General features: G+C 35.7%; 1 protein-coding gene across 2 annotated transcripts in view; it reads left to right on the forward strand.

Annotated features, from left to right (window-relative positions):
* ARHGAP11A (Rho GTPase activating protein 11A) overlaps nt 1–17,097 on the forward strand; it is a 22,330-nt gene extending 5,233 nt beyond the window's left edge. The window contains exons 3-12 of one of the 2 annotated variants that reach the window (XM_017539530.2): nt 2,564–2,660; nt 3,240–3,493; nt 4,113–4,276; nt 4,510–4,656; nt 7,372–7,446; nt 8,254–8,421; nt 11,328–11,457; nt 12,291–12,399; nt 14,141–14,279; nt 14,617–17,097. In XM_017539530.2, coding sequence (XP_017395019.1) covers nt 2,564–2,660; nt 3,240–3,493; nt 4,113–4,276; nt 4,510–4,656; nt 7,372–7,446; nt 8,254–8,421; nt 11,328–11,457; nt 12,291–12,399; nt 14,141–14,279; nt 14,617–16,202 — 2,869 coding nt within the window. In that variant the 3' untranslated portion in view covers nt 16,203–17,097. Of the gene's footprint in view, nt 1–2,563; nt 2,661–3,239; nt 3,494–4,112; nt 4,277–4,509; nt 4,657–7,371; nt 7,447–8,253; nt 8,422–11,327; nt 11,458–12,290; nt 12,400–14,140; nt 14,280–14,616 lie in introns of those variants that run through there. The other variant, XM_037742372.1, reaches the window with a different exon arrangement.
* Nucleotides 17,098–19,309: the final 2,212 nt, after the last annotated feature.

Here is a 19,309-nt window from a genome sequence, read left to right on the forward strand (position 1 = left end):
GTCATTTGCAAGGAGTGGAGATGATAAAGAGGGGTGTGAGGATAGGGAGAAGGAAAAGCTCACTCCACCTCTGGGGAACCAGAGCTGCTCCTCCCTGAAAGATGCGAGGCTTTGTAGAGTGAGTGAGTGAACCGCGATCAGGAGGGTGTTTTTTCCTTTGAGGGGTGGTATAGAGAAATAGAAAGATTTCCGTTTCTTTCTAATGAAAACCCCAAGAAAACTAGGCAAATGAACCCAATGATTTCATCATAAATGGCACAAGAAACCCGAATTCCACTGATTTTTTTTTTTTTTTTTGAGACAGAGCTTTCCTCTTGTTGCCCAGGCTGGAGTGCAATGGCGTGATCTTGGCTCACTGCAACCTCTACCTTCTGGGTTCAAGTGATTCTCCTGTCTCAGTCCCACAAGGACCTGGGATTACAGATGCCCGCCACCATTCCCAGTTAATTTTTGTGTTTTTAGTAGAGATGGGGTTTCATTATGTTAGCCAGGCTGGTCTCAAACTCTTGACCTCAGGTGATCTACCCGCTTCGGCCTCCCAAGGTGCTAGGATTACAGGCATGAGCCACTGTGCTGGCCTATTCTAACTGCATCAGAAATTAGTAGGAACGTTATGTTTTAAGACTATAATTTTAAAATGTGTTTGATGAAACTTATCACTTATTTTCCCCTCCACCTAAAATAGAGTTCATTTTGGCTACTATAGACCAATAATCTAGGTTTTTAATTGAAGTGTCACCCAAAAGCAGTTATTGAACACGTTGCTGCCTTAGGACAGTTTTCCTCCATTCATCCTATAGATGTAGATTCATAGTTGTCTTAGATAACCACTTAACCATTTTGCTCTTTAAATGACCTATGAAAGGCTTGATTTTCTTATAATGAAAACCTATAATGATTTTCAACAGACTGGGCACAATAGCTCATGCCTGTAATCCCAGCACTTAGGGAGGCTAAGGTGGTAGATTGCTTGAGCCCAGGAATTCAAGACCAGCCTGGGCAACATGGTGAAACATTGTCTCTACAAAAAATAGAAAAATTAGCGGAGCATAGTGATGTGTGCCTGTAGTGTCAGCTAGTTGGAAGGCTAAGGTGAGAAGATCACTTGCGCGCAGGAGGCAAAGGTTGCAGTGAGCAGTGATTGCACCACTCCAGCCTGGGTGACAGAGTGAGACTCTGTCTCAAAATAAAAACAAAAACAAAAATATTTAGAAAAAAAACAAAACAGATGTTCAGCATCTGGAATTGCAAAGTAATATTCCCAGGAATAATGACTAAATCTTCAATGTAATTTCATGACCTACTTATTTAAGAAGACTATTTTGTCAGTTACCTTCTGTAAACAGGGCTGACATTCAGCCACTGTGCACCAGTATAACTGTATCAGTTTTTTGTAGCTGATACTCATTCTAATTTGTAGATCCCAGCTGTTCTTCTAGGTATCTAAAGCCACCATTGATTGAGGTTATTGTTGAAAATAAAGAAATTGAGCACATTCCCCTTAATATGAAAAGGCTTATAAGGATTGGGATATATCCTACTTTTCTGAGGGATAATGTTGGGGTGAGGGAGAAAAAACCTCACCCTGTTTTTGGACAACATAGGAGATGAGAAGATCACCCATGGAGAGAGATAGTAGATAAAAGAAGGCATTAGACGGAGCCCTGAGTTGTCCAGCATGTAGAGGTCTGGCATAAGAGGAGTGAGAAAAGAAGTTTGAGAAAGAGCAGTCAGGAAGGTAGCAGGAAAACTAAAAGAATAGTGAGAAAGCCGGGCGCGGTGGCTCAAACCTGTAATCCCAGCACTTTGGGAGGCCGAGGCGGGTGGATCACGAGGTCAAGAGATCGAGACCATCCTGGTCAACATGGTGAAACCCCGACTCTACTAAAAATACAAAAAACATTAGCTGGGCATGGTGGCGCGTGCCTGTAATCCCAGCTACTCAGGAGACTGAGGCAGGAGAATTGCCTGAACCCAGGAGGCGGAGGTTTCGGTGAGCCGAGATCGCGCCATTGCACTCCAGCCTGGGTAACATGAGTGAAACTCTGTCTTAAAAAAAAAAAGAATAGTGAGAAAGAGTATTTTTAAGATGAACAGGGAAGGGACCAGGTGTGTAGATCAGGCATTAGGAGGACAATATTTTGACTATGGATTTCGCAAGGCAGAGGCCATTAGTGAGCTTGAAGAGAGCTATTTCTTTGGAGTAATGGGGGATGAGAATGATTGGAGAAGGGTCAGTAGAGACTGAGATATCAAGAATTAGAGGCAGCCAAAAAAAACAAGTTTTATACTCTGAAGGGAAGCAGAGAAATGAAGTAGAATTGAGAAAGATCAAATTTAGTGGGCACATTGGCATTGTTATGAGTAAAAAGATGAACCTTTGAGAAGAATTTAGGAAGCAAGTAGACAACTAAAAGTAGCCTTTTGTCTCAAAGACTACAGGGATTTGTGGCTTTAGAGCTTCTGAAAGGTGCGTAGTGCTTGGCCTGCTCATGTATGTTAGGAGAGGAATAGGGTTTGATAAGATGTTTGTCTAGCCACCTGAAAAAAATATCTCTTTCAGCTTTCTTGTCGATGCTTGCACATCTTTAGAAGAACATATTCATACAGAAGGGCTTTTTCGGAAATCTGGATCTGTTATTCGCCTAAAAGCACTAAAGGTAAGTTTATTGTTGAACTATCATTTTTCTTTTGAACCATTTTCTGATTTGGTTTTTAAAATTGAAATATTTAGAACTATTATATGAGTAGTTGACAGAAATTGAATTTGCATATTTTTATGGCAGAATAATTTTTTTCCCAAAAGAAATGGTATATTATTTCTATTGTGCTGTAAAAATTTAATAGAATACTTTTAAATTCATGGTCCTTATTTCTATAAACTATTACGTAAAATGAAAAAATTTGTTAAGTTGTATCGTTTTTAGCCTTCTAGAAGGAGCTGTACAGCTGAGTGTGGTGGCATGTGCTTGTAGTCCCAGCTACTTGGGAAGCTGAGGCAGGAAGATTGTTTGAGCCTGGGAGTTGAAGCCAGCCTGGGCCACATAGTCTGCATTACATTTGTACAAAAATGAAAATAAATTTAAAAATCATTAAAAATAAAAAATAATGACATATATTAAAATGAGATTCAAGAGAAATGTATTAAATCTCTCTAATTAGAATGTTAACAAAAGATACTTTATTCACAATAAACTCTTAAGTTGCCATAATATTCAAGATTATTATATTTATTTCAGAATAAACTGGATCATGGTGAAGGTTGCCTATCTTCTGCACCTCCCTGTGATACTGCAGGACTTCTTAAGCAGTTTTTTAGGGAATTACCAGAGCCCATTTTCCCAGCTGATTTGCATGAAGCACTTTTGAAAGCTCAGCAGTTAGGCACAGAGGAAAAGAATAAAGCTACACTGTTGCTGTCCTGTCTGCTGGCTGACCACACAGTTCATGTATTAAGATATTTCTTTAACTTTCTCAAGAATGTTTCTCTTAGGTAAGTGGTAATTAAAACTCTTGGCAAATAATAGTTGAATTTTTCAACTAACTAATGTTTTATGCTTGGGGATGGAAATTTTTCTTTAAAAATTACTTCTTTACTGTAAGGCATATACTCTGTATCATTTAAGAAATAACATACCAAATGATTTAATATTTTCTTAAAGTCATCATTATGAATGCCTTAATGGCTCATTCGTGTTTATAAGATTCATTGTCTACTAAAAGGCTTTGATTACTGGGTTTTTAAAATATTTATGTTTTGTTTTTCAAAATTTCCCTCTCCCTGCTGTCAGTGAGCCTGCTTATTCTAGACGTACTTGCTGACTCTGATACTTCCAGCTTTTTATGTGTAGGTTTGAAGCTCAGATAAATATGTTCTATTTGTATGGAAAAGCAAAGTGTGAACTCTAAGATTGTCAGGGTTTTTATGATACATATTTAAATACAGAGAGGCTATATATTTCTGGTTCTTTCTTGTGTTCACGCCAATCATGTAGATCAAGGGTAACTATTTTGTGTATGACTGATAGAGGTCTTCAAAATGTACTACATATGTTATTTTAACTCATATTTTTACCTTTGGCTCCATCTAATAATGCCTTTATTCACTTAAGATCCAGTGAGAATAAGATGGATAGCAGCAATCTTGCAGTAATATTTGCACCAAATCTTCTCCAGACAAGTGAAGGACATGAAAAGATGTCTGCTAACACAGAAAAAAAGCTACGATTACAGGCTGCAGTAATACAGACTCTTATTGATTATGCATCAGATATTGGTAAGATTTAGTTGCATTATTAACAGAATTTGTTTAAATGAGGAAGATCTCTGTTTCTTCCAAAGGTCCTATGTTAGAAAGTTAGTATATTACTGACCTCACCCCCACCCCAGCATACCCACCCCTCCTGCAATTAAAAAAAAAAAAAACATTGGTATATTACTATCTGAACATTTTGGGGGAAGAATGGAGGAAGGATAATAATTGTCTTACTTGTGAACATTTTCATTTAGGACGTGTACCAGATTTTATCCTGGAAAAGGTACCAGCTATGTTGGGTATTGATGGTCTCTGTGCCACTCCATCACTGGAAGGCTTTGAAGAAGGGGAATATGAAACTCCTGGTGAATATAAGAGAAAGAGAAGGCAAAGTGTAGGAGGTAAGTGGCAGTCCCATTTTATGGAGGTACAGTGATTTAATTTAAAGTACATTTCACATAAAGAAGCATGAACTGTGGCATATGCCTTTTTGATGCTTACAGCACGGCTGGAAAGATAGGACGTATGCATGTAAAAAGTTAAAGTGATAGTACAGTCTAATATTAAGTGCTAAATCTTTAGCACAAAGATAAAATGTGTTAAAAGGAGAAAAGTTCCCTGGATTGTAATGATCCGGGACTCGTCAAAGGGAGTCAAACTGAACCTTTATGAAGAATGGATAGAATCTAGGGGGTTTGGGTGGAGGATCAGAATACTTGTGTCCTATTCTAGATGAGAAGGATGTTATGAAGAAGGATTTGTGTAGGGAAGAAGTATCCTATGTCTAATGTAGATAGAGCGGTATGACTTGAGTGAAGGGTTCAACATAAGGATAAAGGATGGTAAACGTAATGCCAGGCTAAAGAATTAGAATATTAACCGGGGTGCTGGTGAATCATTGAAGATTTATGATGTGAGGCATGATATAATTTTAAAATTTTAGAAAATTATCTGACTTGAAGAATTGAGACTTGGAAGTAGGGAGAATGGTCAGCAGTGTGTGTCAGTGGTCTAGGCATGAGATTGTTGTTTGAACTTGTTGGTATGGATTAGTTAGGAGTATGAAATAAATAATGAAGGAAATATTATCAAGGAAGAATCAGAAAGACCAAAAGTTTTATGATGGTAGAGTAGATAATAAAACTTGCAATCTTGATCAAGAATTCAGAGGCCATTATTCTTCTAATTACTTTAGGAAATTTCTTATCTTGTGAGTATCAGAACTGAATATTATTAACTATCTCATTCACTTTTTAATGTTTTGGCTTGTTATTGAATACCCCTGTTTCTTCTTTACCTCCTTTGTAGATAGGATAATACTAATGACTTGTGTATCATCTTCCTAGGGCTACTGTAGCAAAGTACTACAAAGTGGCTTAAACTAACAGAAATTTGTCTCAGTTCTGGAGGCTAGAAGTCTGAAATCAAGGTGTTGGCAGAATGCCTGAAACCTGCAGGAGAGAATTCCTTCTTCCCTCTTCCTGGCTCCTGGTAGTGGCTGTCAGTCCTTAGCATTCCTTGGCTGGCAGCTGCTTCACTCCCATCCCTGCCTATGTCATTCCATAATGTTGCTCTGTGTCAAAGTTTTCCTCTTATAGGGACACATTGGATTAGGGCCTACCCAAATGACCTCATCTTAACTCAAGTACATCTGTAAAGACACCAATTCCAAGTATGGTCACATTCCCAGGTACTGGGGGTTAGGACTTACACATACGTTTTTTGGAGAGCACAATGCAACCCATAAAACTTCCTATCCCAAATGGAGATATTTCTCAGATGCAGATCATCTTTATTGCCCTCTTTCCCACTCCTTTAGTTTCAGTTATCGCATCTAAATCGATGACCACCACATCTGTACCACCGTTAACCTTGAAAATGTCAGTTCCACTTTACTAATGGCTTGCTAGACACCATCACATCTGCTTTTCATTGGTGCTTTAAGCTTAATGTTTTGAAATGACCATCTCCATCCTCTTTAATCTGGTTCTGTGTGAATTCCATTTTCTTGTCACAGTACCACGATTCCCTAGATACTCAGGCTTTAACCATGGTTCTACCTCTTCCTCTACCGTCTATAATTAGACAGCTTTCACGTTGTATAAGATTCTATCTCCGTAATGTTTATTGCATCTTTACTGTAAGAATCTTCTTAGGTTTTATGCCTCCTTAAATCTATCCTATGTATTGCTGTTGAGGCTTTTTTTTTTTTTTTTTTGGAGGGGGGGGAGATGGAGTCTTGCTGTCACCCAGACAGGAGTGCAGTGATGCTCTCTTGGTGCACTGCAACCTCCACCTCCCGAGTTCAAGCGATTCTCCTGCCTCGGTCTCACAAGTAGCAGGGATTACAGGTGCATGCTACCATGCCTGGCTAATTTATATTTTTAGTAGAAACGGGGTTTCACCATGTTAGCCAGGCTGATCTTGAACTCCTCACCTCATGTAATCTGCCTGCCTCGTCCTCCCAAAGTGCTAGGATTACAGATGTGAGCCACTGTGCCTGGTCAAGGCTTACATTTTAAATGTGTAACTCTACTCAAGTATCTCACACACATACCCTTCAGAAATTGTAATTGATAATACTGATATTTATAGCTTGGCATTAAAGGTTTTTCATAGGATTGCTCTAGCCTACCTGTCTACTATTTCTTGTCTTTGAGCAAATTTAGTCAAACTATGTTATTTATTGTTTTCCAGACACTTTTATTCATTTGCTTATACTATTTATTGATATAATGTTTTTACTTCCATCTCTACTGATCTTTTAAATACCTTTATTCCTGCCTCCATTTCCATGGTTCTTGCCTCAGTTCAGACTGTCATCTTTTGTCTTGACATATAATGATTTTTCCCTACCCTTACTGTACATTATATGTATTTGTATTACATTTCATTCTGTACTTTTTTTGGGGGGGATATGGAAGTATAAGTGGGAAATCAAATAAAAATATATCCTTTAGTATTTTTCCTGTTTTGAAATAATTCCTGTTAAATAACTTCAAATGTATAAGCTGATGTAAAGTTAGATGTTGAAAGAAGACCACAAATATTAATATGAATTGTTGGTGAAAGACAAGTAAATGTTAACTTGTAATTGCTTATGCCTTGCATTTCAGATTTTGTTAGTGGAGCACTAAATAAATTTAAATCTAACAGAACACCCTCTATTACACCTCAACAAGAAGGAATTGGTAGGTCTTTATTATATGCTTTTATTTAAATGAAAATTTGTGTAGTATTCTACAAAATATAATTACAGTAATGATTACCTAACTTACTTAATAATCAAATTTGGTTTAAGCAAATAAAATATTATTTTTAATAGAGATACTGTGCTATATATACTATGTTGTGACATTGCTAATTACATAGGCTGTAATGAACTCAAAATTATAGGCAAAAATTTTTTTAGTCTGTTATGTCTTTAATCTTCTTAATCATGCTTTTCTGTTGTTTGTAATTTAGATGCTATCTTGAGCATGTGAAAATAGTTCAACCTCATTTTTATCTTAGGACTAGTAGTTCATTATTATATATTTCAATTTTTTATCCTAATTTGCTTGTGGCTGAAATTATTCAGCCAGTAAGAGGCAACCTGATCTTTTGTTTTGTTTTCTAGAGTGAAGAAATGAACTGGTTAATACTCACTTATAATGGAAAGCAAAAATAATATTTAGATTCGTTTCTGTTTCAACTCCTTGATTGTAATTTCATTTTTACATTAATAATCTAATGTATAGCATATGCATCTTTTAGTCTATTAGATTTAGGTAACTGATGTCTCTTAAGAGTCTTGCTTCTGTGACTTCCTTATTTTTATTTAAGTAGTAGTAGAGTGTTTTAGTTAAATGACATCTGTTTAACTGATAATGTAAATATAACCTCATTTTTTCTTTAGCTCTAAGTAATAGCTTTCTAAGAAGAAATTATGTAAAGCTTTTGTATTTTGTCAACTCTGTAGTAGAGTCAAGTTGGTTTTGTTTTGGTATTTTTTTCAGCCCAGCTGTCTGTATCACCAGTGATTCTTACACCAAATGCTAAGCGTAAACTGCCAGTAGATTCTTCTCATGGTTTCTCAAGTAAGAAAAGGAAGTCTGTCAAGCACAATTGTAACTTTGAGCTGTTGCCAAATAATCTCTTCAGTAGCAGTTCTACACCAGTATCAGGTAACAAATAGAATTTATATAAATGGATTGTAAACATTAAAATGAGTGCCTATTCTGGGCAAAGTGCAATTTCATATTAATAATACCACCCTTAGGAACTAGAACTTTATGTTTTATCAAATTTATGAATTTTTGTAAAACTCCCTACCTTTTAAAATAGATACTGTTTATATAAATATATAAATATATATATATATATATATGTATATAGAGAGAGTGTGTGTGTGTGTGTGTGTGTGTGTGTGTGTGTGTGTGTGTGGTGTGTGTTATGATCACATCTATTGAAAGTTATGATAACCCAGAGTAGTTTGGGCTTCTGGTGATAGCATTGACGCTTAGGTTTTATGTGAGTAGACATTCTGAATCTTGCTGTAGTTACTTCTGGATCTATAGCTGTGGCTTTATTGCTGTCATTTGTTGAATTGAGGTTGCCGGATGTTTGATCATCTCTGATTCCCAAGTGGGAGTGTTAACCATTGCAGGTTATGGTTTGAAAATGGGACTATTTTTAAAGTTTTAGACTCAAGTACCTTTTGTAAAAGCTTTAGAACTTTGTTGGCGCTGTTCCTTGTGCCCTGGCTTCCAGATCCCTTATCAGCCCAGCCATTTCCTTCCAAATTAATTGCAGGCTCTAATGTGACCAACCAGAGCTTTCAGCGAATTAAAATAGAGTATGATCATGCTAATCCAAAGACTAGTCTGGGTCTTAGATTGAGTTGGCTCTTAGCATATACAGAATACAAGTTGCCTCATATTAACCTTAAGATCAACCGAAATTGAAATGAAACTCTAAATAAGCCCAGGGTCCTCCATCTCATTTGTCTTACGTTTAGTCAAAATGTGAGTGATCTCTGATTATTTTAGATTTTTATTTTGTTAGTTTCAGACAATGTTAAAAGTTTCATTTTTAATTCATTATCTGAGTTATATGAGTTCTTCCCAAAAGCCTCTCTTTTCGGTTATCCAAAAGGGTACTTATTTGTTTTATTGAAAAATTGAATGGAATAGCAACTTGAGGTTTTCCAGAAGAAACCACTTCTTCACAGGTTCTCTAGGGCTCATTAAAATGTGGTGATAGTAACTCTGAAGCCTATGTCTGTAGCTTTTTTAGTGTTCACAGGTTGGAGACTTAAACTTTTTTAAGTAACATAGTTCAGTTTCTTTTTTTTTTTTTTTTTTTAATGTTTAAAAGCCTTTCCAGTTTGAAGGACTTTTTCCAAATGGCAAATGGGAATTGTAGTTCTACCTGCCTTTGCTTATTAGCATTTCATCTTCCCCAAGGAATAAACATGTTGATTCTGTCTTCTCCTCCTCCAAGCTCCCAAAACAGAGGTTAAACAGTCTTGTGCTATTTTTAGTTTGAGCTTGCCCAATCAGTGAATTTTCTTTTTAAAAAATTAAAAAGTTCAACAGTAATCCTATTATTTTTATACCATTTTTCTTTGACCCTACTTCCTTAGCCACAATAAAACAAATTCCATTTGCAAAATTGAAAATAGGTTGATTTCTAAGTTTAGAGATTTTCTTATTTATGTGATAAATTTGCATCATCCCATATATTCTGACTATGCCTCCTGTGACCATTGACACATTTTTTTTTTTAGACTGAATCTCACTCTGTCTCCCAGGCTGGAGTACAGTGGCATGATCTTGGCTCACTGTAACTTCCATCTCTCAGGTTCAAGTGATTCTTGTGCCTCAGTCTCCCAAGTAGCTGGGATTACAGGCATGCACCACCATGTCCAGCCAATTTTTGTATTTTTAGTAGAAAAGGGATTTCACCATGTTGGCCAGCCTGTTTTGAACTCCTGGCCTCAAGCAATCCGTCCACCTCAGCCTCCCAAAATGCTAAGATTACAGACATGAGCCACAGTGCCCGGCCTGACACATTTTTAAAGTGACTAGACTGTAGCCCTAGAATAAAGCTACTTATGTCACATTAGATGTATTATATTGGCTTCCAAAATTTTCTTTAGCCAGATGCACCCAAAAGTTACTTTAGTGGTTGTATTTTGTTTTGTTTTGTTTTGTTTTCATAATTGAAAAAACATTCTCTGTTTGGGAAACTGTGAATTCTTTATTAATAACTCTGATGAATTGAGAGGGTTCATGATGGTTGAATGTATCCTGGGTATGATTCAAATGTAAGTCAAGTGTATATGGAGCCATTGTTCATAACTATTTTCTCTTCTTTCAAAATTTTTTAGTATAGTTGATTTCATAATATAAATGGTGTTAAATAATTAAATTGAACTTCTCTTGTGGCCAGTAATTATTTGCATGGAACACAGCAGCAGCCAAGTGATTAGGCATGTGTTATAGAATAATTAGTTTTTGTTTACTTGTCAAAAATATTAGACAAATTATATTCTGGAGTCAGGCGGGTAGCAGTTGACCAGCAGGTGTATCTCAAATACCCAGATTGCTACTTGTTTGCCAGTAGCTTATTTTTGATAATATCATTAATTACTATTATTTACTAGGTACTTACTAAACATTTTATATAGATGACAGGAATATTCATCGTAGAAGTCCATTTTCAGAGGCTAAAGCCATTTAGTAAGTGATGGAGCAAACTCAAGCCTGTCTCCAAATCTTGTTCTTTCTCCAATCTGCAATGGTGCCTACCCCTGCTTTGTATTATTAAAATAATTTAAAGAAAAGCTCTAATATAAAAGCATTGCTTAATCTGACCTTTAATTGGCAATTCAAAAGTCAGAAATGAATGCTTTTTCTTAGCTGAGTTGGGTTATTTGACAATTGAAGTTTCTAACCACAAATCAAGTGATTTTGGTTGTTGCTTGGGATAGAAATTAAGGCTTTGAATCTAATTGCTGCTATTAGTATTTTATACTTTAAAAGGAAAATAAGTATGTGTGGTATATTACATGTGGTTATTTTTATAGTTCACATTGATACAAGCTCAGAAGGGTCATCTCAGAGTTCACTCTCTCCTGTACCCATTGGTGGAAACCATTTGATCACTACAGGTGTGCCAAGGCGAAGTAAAAGAATTGCAGGCAAAAAAGTTTGCAGGTACTTTATCCAGGATATTTTGTTTTCATTGGATAAATATTTGGTGTACACATAGTTAATAAAATGTTTCATCTTTCTATCAAGAACCATATTTGAGTCATAATTTTTTAAAATCCCTTCTGCCTTTATAGTCTTATTAATCAATTGCCTTTTCAATACCCACCAGAGAAAAATTACTAATTTGAGTCCACTTTTCCTTGCTTAAAATCCTGTTTTATGTTGATGGCGTAATTTTAAAATTTCCTGTTAGAGGAAAATTTTTTTTCCTGGGATTATAGGCATGGGCATGGTGGCTCATGCCTGTAATCCCAGCTCTTTGGGAGGCCAAGGCGGGTGGAGCACTTGAGCTCAGGAATTCAAGACCAGCCTGGACAACATGGCCAAACCTCATCTCTACTAAAAGTACCAAAATTAGCCAGATATGGTAGCACACACCTGTAGTCCCAGCTACCTGGGAGGCTGAGGTGAGAGGATCATCTGAGCCCAGGGATGTCAAGGCTACAGTGAGCTGTGATCATGCCATTTGTACTCCAGCCTGGGTCATACAGTGAGACCCTTTCTCAAAATAAAATTCTGTTATGTTAAAAAGCTAGTCTATTCTAATGATCCTGATTTATAACTGACTAAATAACTTTTAAGATTAGCAGATCATTTTTATGTACAAATACAAGGTGTTCATATATAGTACCTTAAAGTTGAATTAATTTTAAAGAATTACTTCTCTGCCCAGTTATCAATATGATTTGCTGTGGACTCTTTCTCAAATTTCATATTTCAAGTATTTCTCTGGTGTTTATGTCATAAACTGACATTTTAAATTCTACTTCTTCTAGAGTGGAATCAGGAAAAGCAGGGTGCTTTTCTCCTAAAATCAGCCATAAAGAAAAGGTTCGAAGATCTCTTCGTTTGAAATTCAATCTAGGGAAAAATAGCAGAGATGTTGTAAGTTTCTTACCATTTTATTGATCTTTATATTAGTGTAACGCTGTAAACTTGATACTAAAAAACACTGATAACTCTGCCTTTCTTTCAGTGAGTATCTCATTCTGTTTTTTTATACAAAACTTTTAAACTTGAGTTGATATCAAATTTCCTTGCATTGGAGTGCTCAAACCTTAGTCCTTGGACTTTCTTTTTTCCCTCCACTCACTTAAAGTGATCATCAGTTTTAAACATTATATACAGATTGAGTAGCCCTTATCCAGGATGCTTGAGAACAGAGTGTTTCAGATTCCCCATTTTTAGGGGGGATTTTGGAATATTTACATTATTCTTACCAGTTCAACATCCCTAATCTGAAAATCTGAAATGCTCCAGTGACCATTTTCTTTGAGCATCATGTCAAATGTGTAATAGCTTTGGATTTTGGAGCATCTAGAATTTTGGCTTTTCAGATTTGGAATGCCCAACCTGTATTTACGTAAAACTTCCAAGTTTATGTTCTCTAGTCCCACATGTTCTTCTGAACAACTTGGGTGTTTCTTAACATCTGCTTTTTTGACTCTCCTACTTGGATGTCTAATCCAATAGGCATTTCAAATGTAACCTGTCCCACCCAGATGCATTTCTTTGCTGTGGCTATCCCCTGCACCAAACAACACTATTACCTGTGGTTTTCCCTATCTCGGTTATGGCAGTTGTTCTTCCAGTCACTTAAGCCAAAAACCATGGTCACATCTTTGATTCCCCACTTTCTCTGATATACCGTGTCTAATCCGTTAGAAAATCTTCTCTAACTTCTGTTTTTAGAGTATCTCCAAACTGACTGATTCTCACTGTTACTACTTTTCCCACTTTCTCTAAGTTCCGTCATCTCTCAGCTGGATGACTCTAGTAAGCTCCTACTAATAGTTCTACCTTCTCCTACCCTTGCTGCAGTACTGAAGTTGAAGTTGCTCTTTTAAAATCTGTTAGGTTATGTAGTTCTCTGCTCAGAACTCTTCAGTGACTCCTCATTTCACTCTGAATAAAAGCCAAAGTTCTCACATGGACCTGCAGTACCTCACATGATGTGTTCTCAGGCTGCATTTCTGCTCTCTCCTCCAGTCCCCCTTGCTTACTCTGTTCCACTCTCAGAGACAGCACTGGCATTCTGCTCTTTCTGTAATGTTCTTCCTCCTTAAATCTTGATGGCTCTCGCCCTTGTTTTGTTTTAGTCACAAATCATCTTCTCATCACCCTATTTTAAATTAAACCTCCGCTCTTCACTACTCCATTTGCGTTTTACCCTGTTTTACTTTTCTCCATAGCACTTTTCACCTTGTGTGTTATATTTATTCAATATAATTTACTGTTTATCTTATTTAAGTCTAAATTTCCCCATCTAGATAGAATGTAAGTTCCATAAGGGTGAGATTTTGGTCTAGGCACCTGCTGCCCCAGCTATTTGTGAACAGGCCCTAGCATAGTCAGAACACACACAGATATTTTTTAAATTAATGAATATGTGAGACTTTTAAAAATAGATCATAAAATATCAACTAATTGCCAAATCAAATGATTACATTTTTCATTAACAGGCAAGAATATTTGTCATATTAAAAATTGTTTCTCAATTATATATGCCTTTTAAAATCAGGTAAAGATTTTGATAACTACAAAAAAAATTATTCTGTCTTTATATTTTGAATTAACTAGGCTTATTTCTTAACTAGAACTTTTTCTGTTTTTCTTTTCTGTATAGAATGGATGTTCTGGTGTCAATAGATATGAAAGTGTTGGTCGGCGACTTGCAAATCAACAGAGTTTAAAAAACAGAATTGAATCTGTAAAAACAGGTTTGCTTTTTAGTCCAGATGTTGATGAAAAATTACCAAAGAAAGGTACATTTGCATACTACTATTAGAGTTTTACCTAAAAATCCTGCTTTAGTTGCTTTTTTAATGGTAAAATATATTAATTTACTGTTCTAGAGATTAAAAGTTCATATTTGAATAGTGAAAATATTAGAATTGGCAACGTATTTTTTTAATCAACAATTGGGAAATGCTTATACATGTAAATATGAAAATGTTTGACATTCTTATGTTAAAAATTATTTTTATAACACAAATACTTTATTAGAATTAAATGCTTAGTGACGTATTTGCCATGTGCTTGGATAATATTTCAAAACAAGATCAAATACAAAGGATTAAGCACTGAACTGCTTTATTTTAGGTTCAGAAAAGATCAGTAAGTCCGAGGAAAACTTAATAACTCCAGAGCGACTAGTTGGAACAAATTACCGGATGTCTTGGACAGGACCTAATAATTCAAGTTTTCAAGAAGTAGATGCAAATGAGGCTTCTTCAATGGTGGAAAATCTTGAGGTAGAAAACTCTTTGGAGCATGATGATATGGTTGAAAAGTCACTTGCTACTTCATGTGAAATCACCCCTTCCAATTTACACAATAAGCATAATAGCAACATAACAGGAAGCTCTCTTAGTGGGGATGAAAATAACGTGACCAAAGAGACTTTGGTGAAAGTTCAGAAAGCATTTTCTGAATCTGGAAGTAATCTTCATGCATTGATGAATCACAGGCAGTCATCAGTAACTAATGTGGGGAAAGTAAAATTAACTGAACCATCTTACGTAGAAGATAGCCCAGAGGAAAATCTGTTTCAAACTAATGATTTGACTGTAGTAGAATCAAAGGAGAAATATGAACACCATACTGGTAAAGGTGAAGAATGTTTTTCAGAGAGAGACTTTTCACCCCTTCAAACTCAAACATTTGATAGAGAAGCAACTATAAAATGTTATCCAACTCAGATGAAGATGGAACATGATAAAGGTGTTCATTCAAATATGCCAAAAGATTATTTAAGCAAGCAGGAATTTCCCAGTGATGAACAAATAAAGAAACAGCAGTCCCCAAAGGAAAAACTAAATGGTAAACTAAAGGAGAATGAGAATATGGTTGAAGATAACTTACCGAAGTGTGCAGCACGTAGTAAGGACAAGGCTAGATCCTCTTTGTCACAGCAGAGTACATGTGTTAAAACAAACTTGTCAAAACCTAGGCCTGTGAGAATTGCTAAACAGCAGTCATTGGAAACACGTGAGAAAACGGTTTCTGAAAGTTTACAAATGACCGAACATAGAAAGGTGTCCGATCACATACAGTGGTTTAACAAGCTTTCTTTAAATGAACCAAATACAACAAAAGTCAAGTCACCTCTTAAGTTTCAGCGTACTCCCGTTCGTCAGTCTGTCAGAAGAATTAATTCTTTGTTGGAGTATAGCAGACAACCTATAAGGCATAAATTGGCGAGTCTTGGTGATACAGCTTCTCCTTTGGTCAAATCAGTGAGCTGTGATGGTGCTCTTTCCTCTTGTATGGAAAGCACATCAAAAGATTCCTCTGTTACATGTATCAGATCAGGTCCTAAAGAACAGAAGTCCCTGTCATGTGAAGAGTCAAATATTGATACAATTTTAAAGTCAAATATAGAGTTACCTTCGAAATCTTTCTTAAAGATGAAGCACCCAGATTCGTTGAATGCTTCTCTTGGGTCTACTACAGTTTGTAAACAGAAGATGTTATCTGATGGCCACGTTAAGCTTCCCTTGGATGATCTGACTAATCATGATATATTAAAACCAGTTGTAAATAACAATATGGGCATTTCTTCTGGGATAAATAACAATGTCCTTAGGAGACCATCAGAAAGAGAAAGGGTCTGGTACAAAGGTTCTCCAAAACATCCTATTGGGAAAACTCGATTACTACCAACAAGTAAACCTGTAGACCTGTAATTAGTAAATGTTATACATGTCATTAATGTAAATAAAGTGAGCAGTTGTTGGTATGACTTGCAGGATAATCTACATGTTAGTTGTAGCTCAGGATGATTGCCATTGCCCAGGCTGGAGTGCAGTGGCACAGTGTCAGCTCACTGCAACCTCCTCCTCCCGGGTTCAGTTACTTCTTTTTCTTAATGATGGCAGTTTTTAAACTTTAATTTCATTGTGATCTCTCAAAGCAGAGGTTAGACTTTACCTTTCTAAAGAAATTGTTGACTGGATTTGTAATAAGTTAATTTTTGAAAATTACATATTTTTGTATGATAGGAAGAATGGAGCAAGTTGTGCCTACTTCCTCCAAGTCAGATAAGGCTTCTAAAATAAATAAATTTCTAGCTTGTAAAGGGTAGAAATAAACCCTGCAAATCTTATGCCTGGAATTCTATTAATGTTTATTGTCCTTGCCAAAATCCCTAGAAATTAATTTGCTTCAATAGCATCCTAATTCCCTATTTTTATTTGGGGCAGAGTAATTTGGTTTATATTGCCTATAGGTGTACCATGTGTTCACTTGAACTAAGAACAATGGCTAAGGCAGAATAATGACTAAAGTATGTTCATGTGTTATGATGTGGAAATAATTGATAACTTTGAAGCCATACTATGTTTTTAAAGATAATTTGCACAAATACATTTGTGTCTGTTTTGTCCAATATAGATTTGGCATTTATTAATCTTGAAAAAAATTAATCAAGGTGATTTCTTATATATAGATGCTTGATTTTGGAATTTGGAATAGTAGATGTACCTCTTCACCTTTTTTAATTGGATAAAAACCTATGATGATTTTGTCCTGTGTGTGTTATTTATTTAGCATAGACATTAAAGATAACTTTCTGGAAAATGATTTGATTGAGACTTTCATGGAATTCAAAGTGCCATTTAGAACCTGCACCAAATTATCAAGCAAATCTGTCTAAATATATATTTTAAATTATTACAAATTACACATCTTTGAGGAAAGAATATTATGAACACTACAACATATTCTCTAGGTTGTAGAGAAATGAATTAGCAGACAGAATTAACCACTAAAGGTACTTTTTCAGATTGGTTGTTAGAATGCCATGTTTAGATGTTGCAGTAGATTAGAGCAGCATTGCATGCCACTCGGAGCAACCAGACTTACAGTGTAAGCATGTACAAGGAATTTCAAATCATCTGAAGTTTGGTTCACTAGGTTCTACTTGATGACAATCCATCCATTTTATTTCAAAGCTATTTCCTGTTCTGTATTTATTACCTGGCAGTGAGCCCTTTCTCAGAACTTGTATTCAACTTACATAAAATGTAAAATATTTGTAGATAAAAGCTTGTTGATAGCAAATAGGGTTGGTAGATGTTTATGGTATTTCTAATTGTAAGTAAGGACAAAATAGTCATATGCTCAGATATATGTCGTCTGTTTTAAACAATTTTTTTTTTTTTTTTTAATTTTTTTTGAGACCAAGTCTTGCTCTGTCACCCAGGCTGGAGTGCAATGGCGTGGTCTCAACTCACTGCAACTTTCACCTTCCCTGTTCAAGCAATTCTCCTGCCTCACCCTCCCGAGTAGCTGGGATTAACAGGCTCCCGCCAGCAAGCCCAACTAATTTTTGTATTTTTAGTAAAGACAGGGTTTCACCATGTTGGCCAGGCTGGTCTTGAGCTCCTGACCTCGTGATCCAGCCACCTCGGCCTCCCAAAGTGTTGGGATTACAGACATGAGCTACCACTCCCGGCCTGTTTAAACAATTTTTAAATTTTAAAAATGCATTAATGTCTTTATATTCAACAAAGGAAGGATGAAATGTTGAATTTGAAGAGTAATTCAGTAAGAAGTCATAGGGGTTTAACTGTACATACCACCTGAATTGGCTTTTCTGAGAAATGAATCAATAATGAAGATTGTTTAAAAAAAAAATACATGTGACTACCATTTTAGTTAGCTGAAAGCTGCAATACAAAGTATTATGGGAAAATCAAGGTGAATAGCTTGAAGATATGGTCATTGGAGAGTCATAAAAGTTTTGTTTTAGACTTTAATGTTTATTTTTTCTTATACAAATAGATAATGTTGCTAACTTCATGGGATATTTGAGGACATGATATAAATATACCAAGTTAAAAGTGGACATGTGCAGTAACCTCATGGGTTCTTTTCACTTTGTCTTATACATGTAAATAAAGATCTAATATTAATTTGGTTACCTACTAAGCAACAAACAACTAAATACGTAGAACTTAATAACTGGCCACATTCTATAATACGATCACTAAGAATTTAATGTAGGATTTTAATAATCATGTTTTTCTTAATTGTGGCAAATTTAGACCTTAATTTTGTAATCTCTTTAATATGAAGTTTTATTTTTGAAATACCAAATATCAGATGAAAATAGGCATTTTGATGTATAAGCAGAAAATTATAGTGACTTCATTTTTTTCCAACCACAAAATAATAAGGAACAGTACTAAAGTAAAATTCAGAAATGAAAAAAGTCTATGCATCAGTAATAAAATACTCCAGCATGGACAGTAAACCTGGAGCCATTTAAGGAATAATGTTAGTCCTGTTGATTTAGCATGCATTGAAACAAAAAGCAAGAAGCAGAAGAGCATCCATGGAAGAAAAGTCACTGAGAAAGAGGCTTGGCTTCAAAATGAAAGGCCATGTGTCTCATAAATGAATTTTTCCAGCCTCTATTCATTGCATAAAATTACTGTAGATGATAATGGGTTTGCTGTCTAGAGCTAAGATAGATCTGGATTCTACATCAGATTTCTTATTGTCAGACCCTAGGTACTCGACTCATCCTCCATCTTGATGAAATTTGCAGTGCCATATTTATTGTATGGCTTTACGTTTCGATTTTAGTATTTGAACGAATTTTAATGTTCAAGATTGCACGTAGTAGGTGCTCCATAAACCCTTATTTAAGAATCTGGGACTACCTGGACATACTTCTGCAGTATGCTGGCAGTATGGTTTCTCTTCAGGCCAAAGTGGAATTTTGCCTGATTTTTTTTTTGTTGTTTTTTTTTGTTTTTTTTTTTTTTTTTTTTTTCTTTTTTTTACT

The sequence above is a fragment of the Cebus imitator genome, unplaced genomic scaffold (assembly GCF_001604975.1).
Source record: "Cebus imitator isolate Cc_AM_T3 unplaced genomic scaffold, Cebus_imitator-1.0 Scaffold119, whole genome shotgun sequence".
NCBI lineage: Eukaryota > Metazoa > Chordata > Mammalia > Primates > Cebidae > Cebus > Cebus imitator.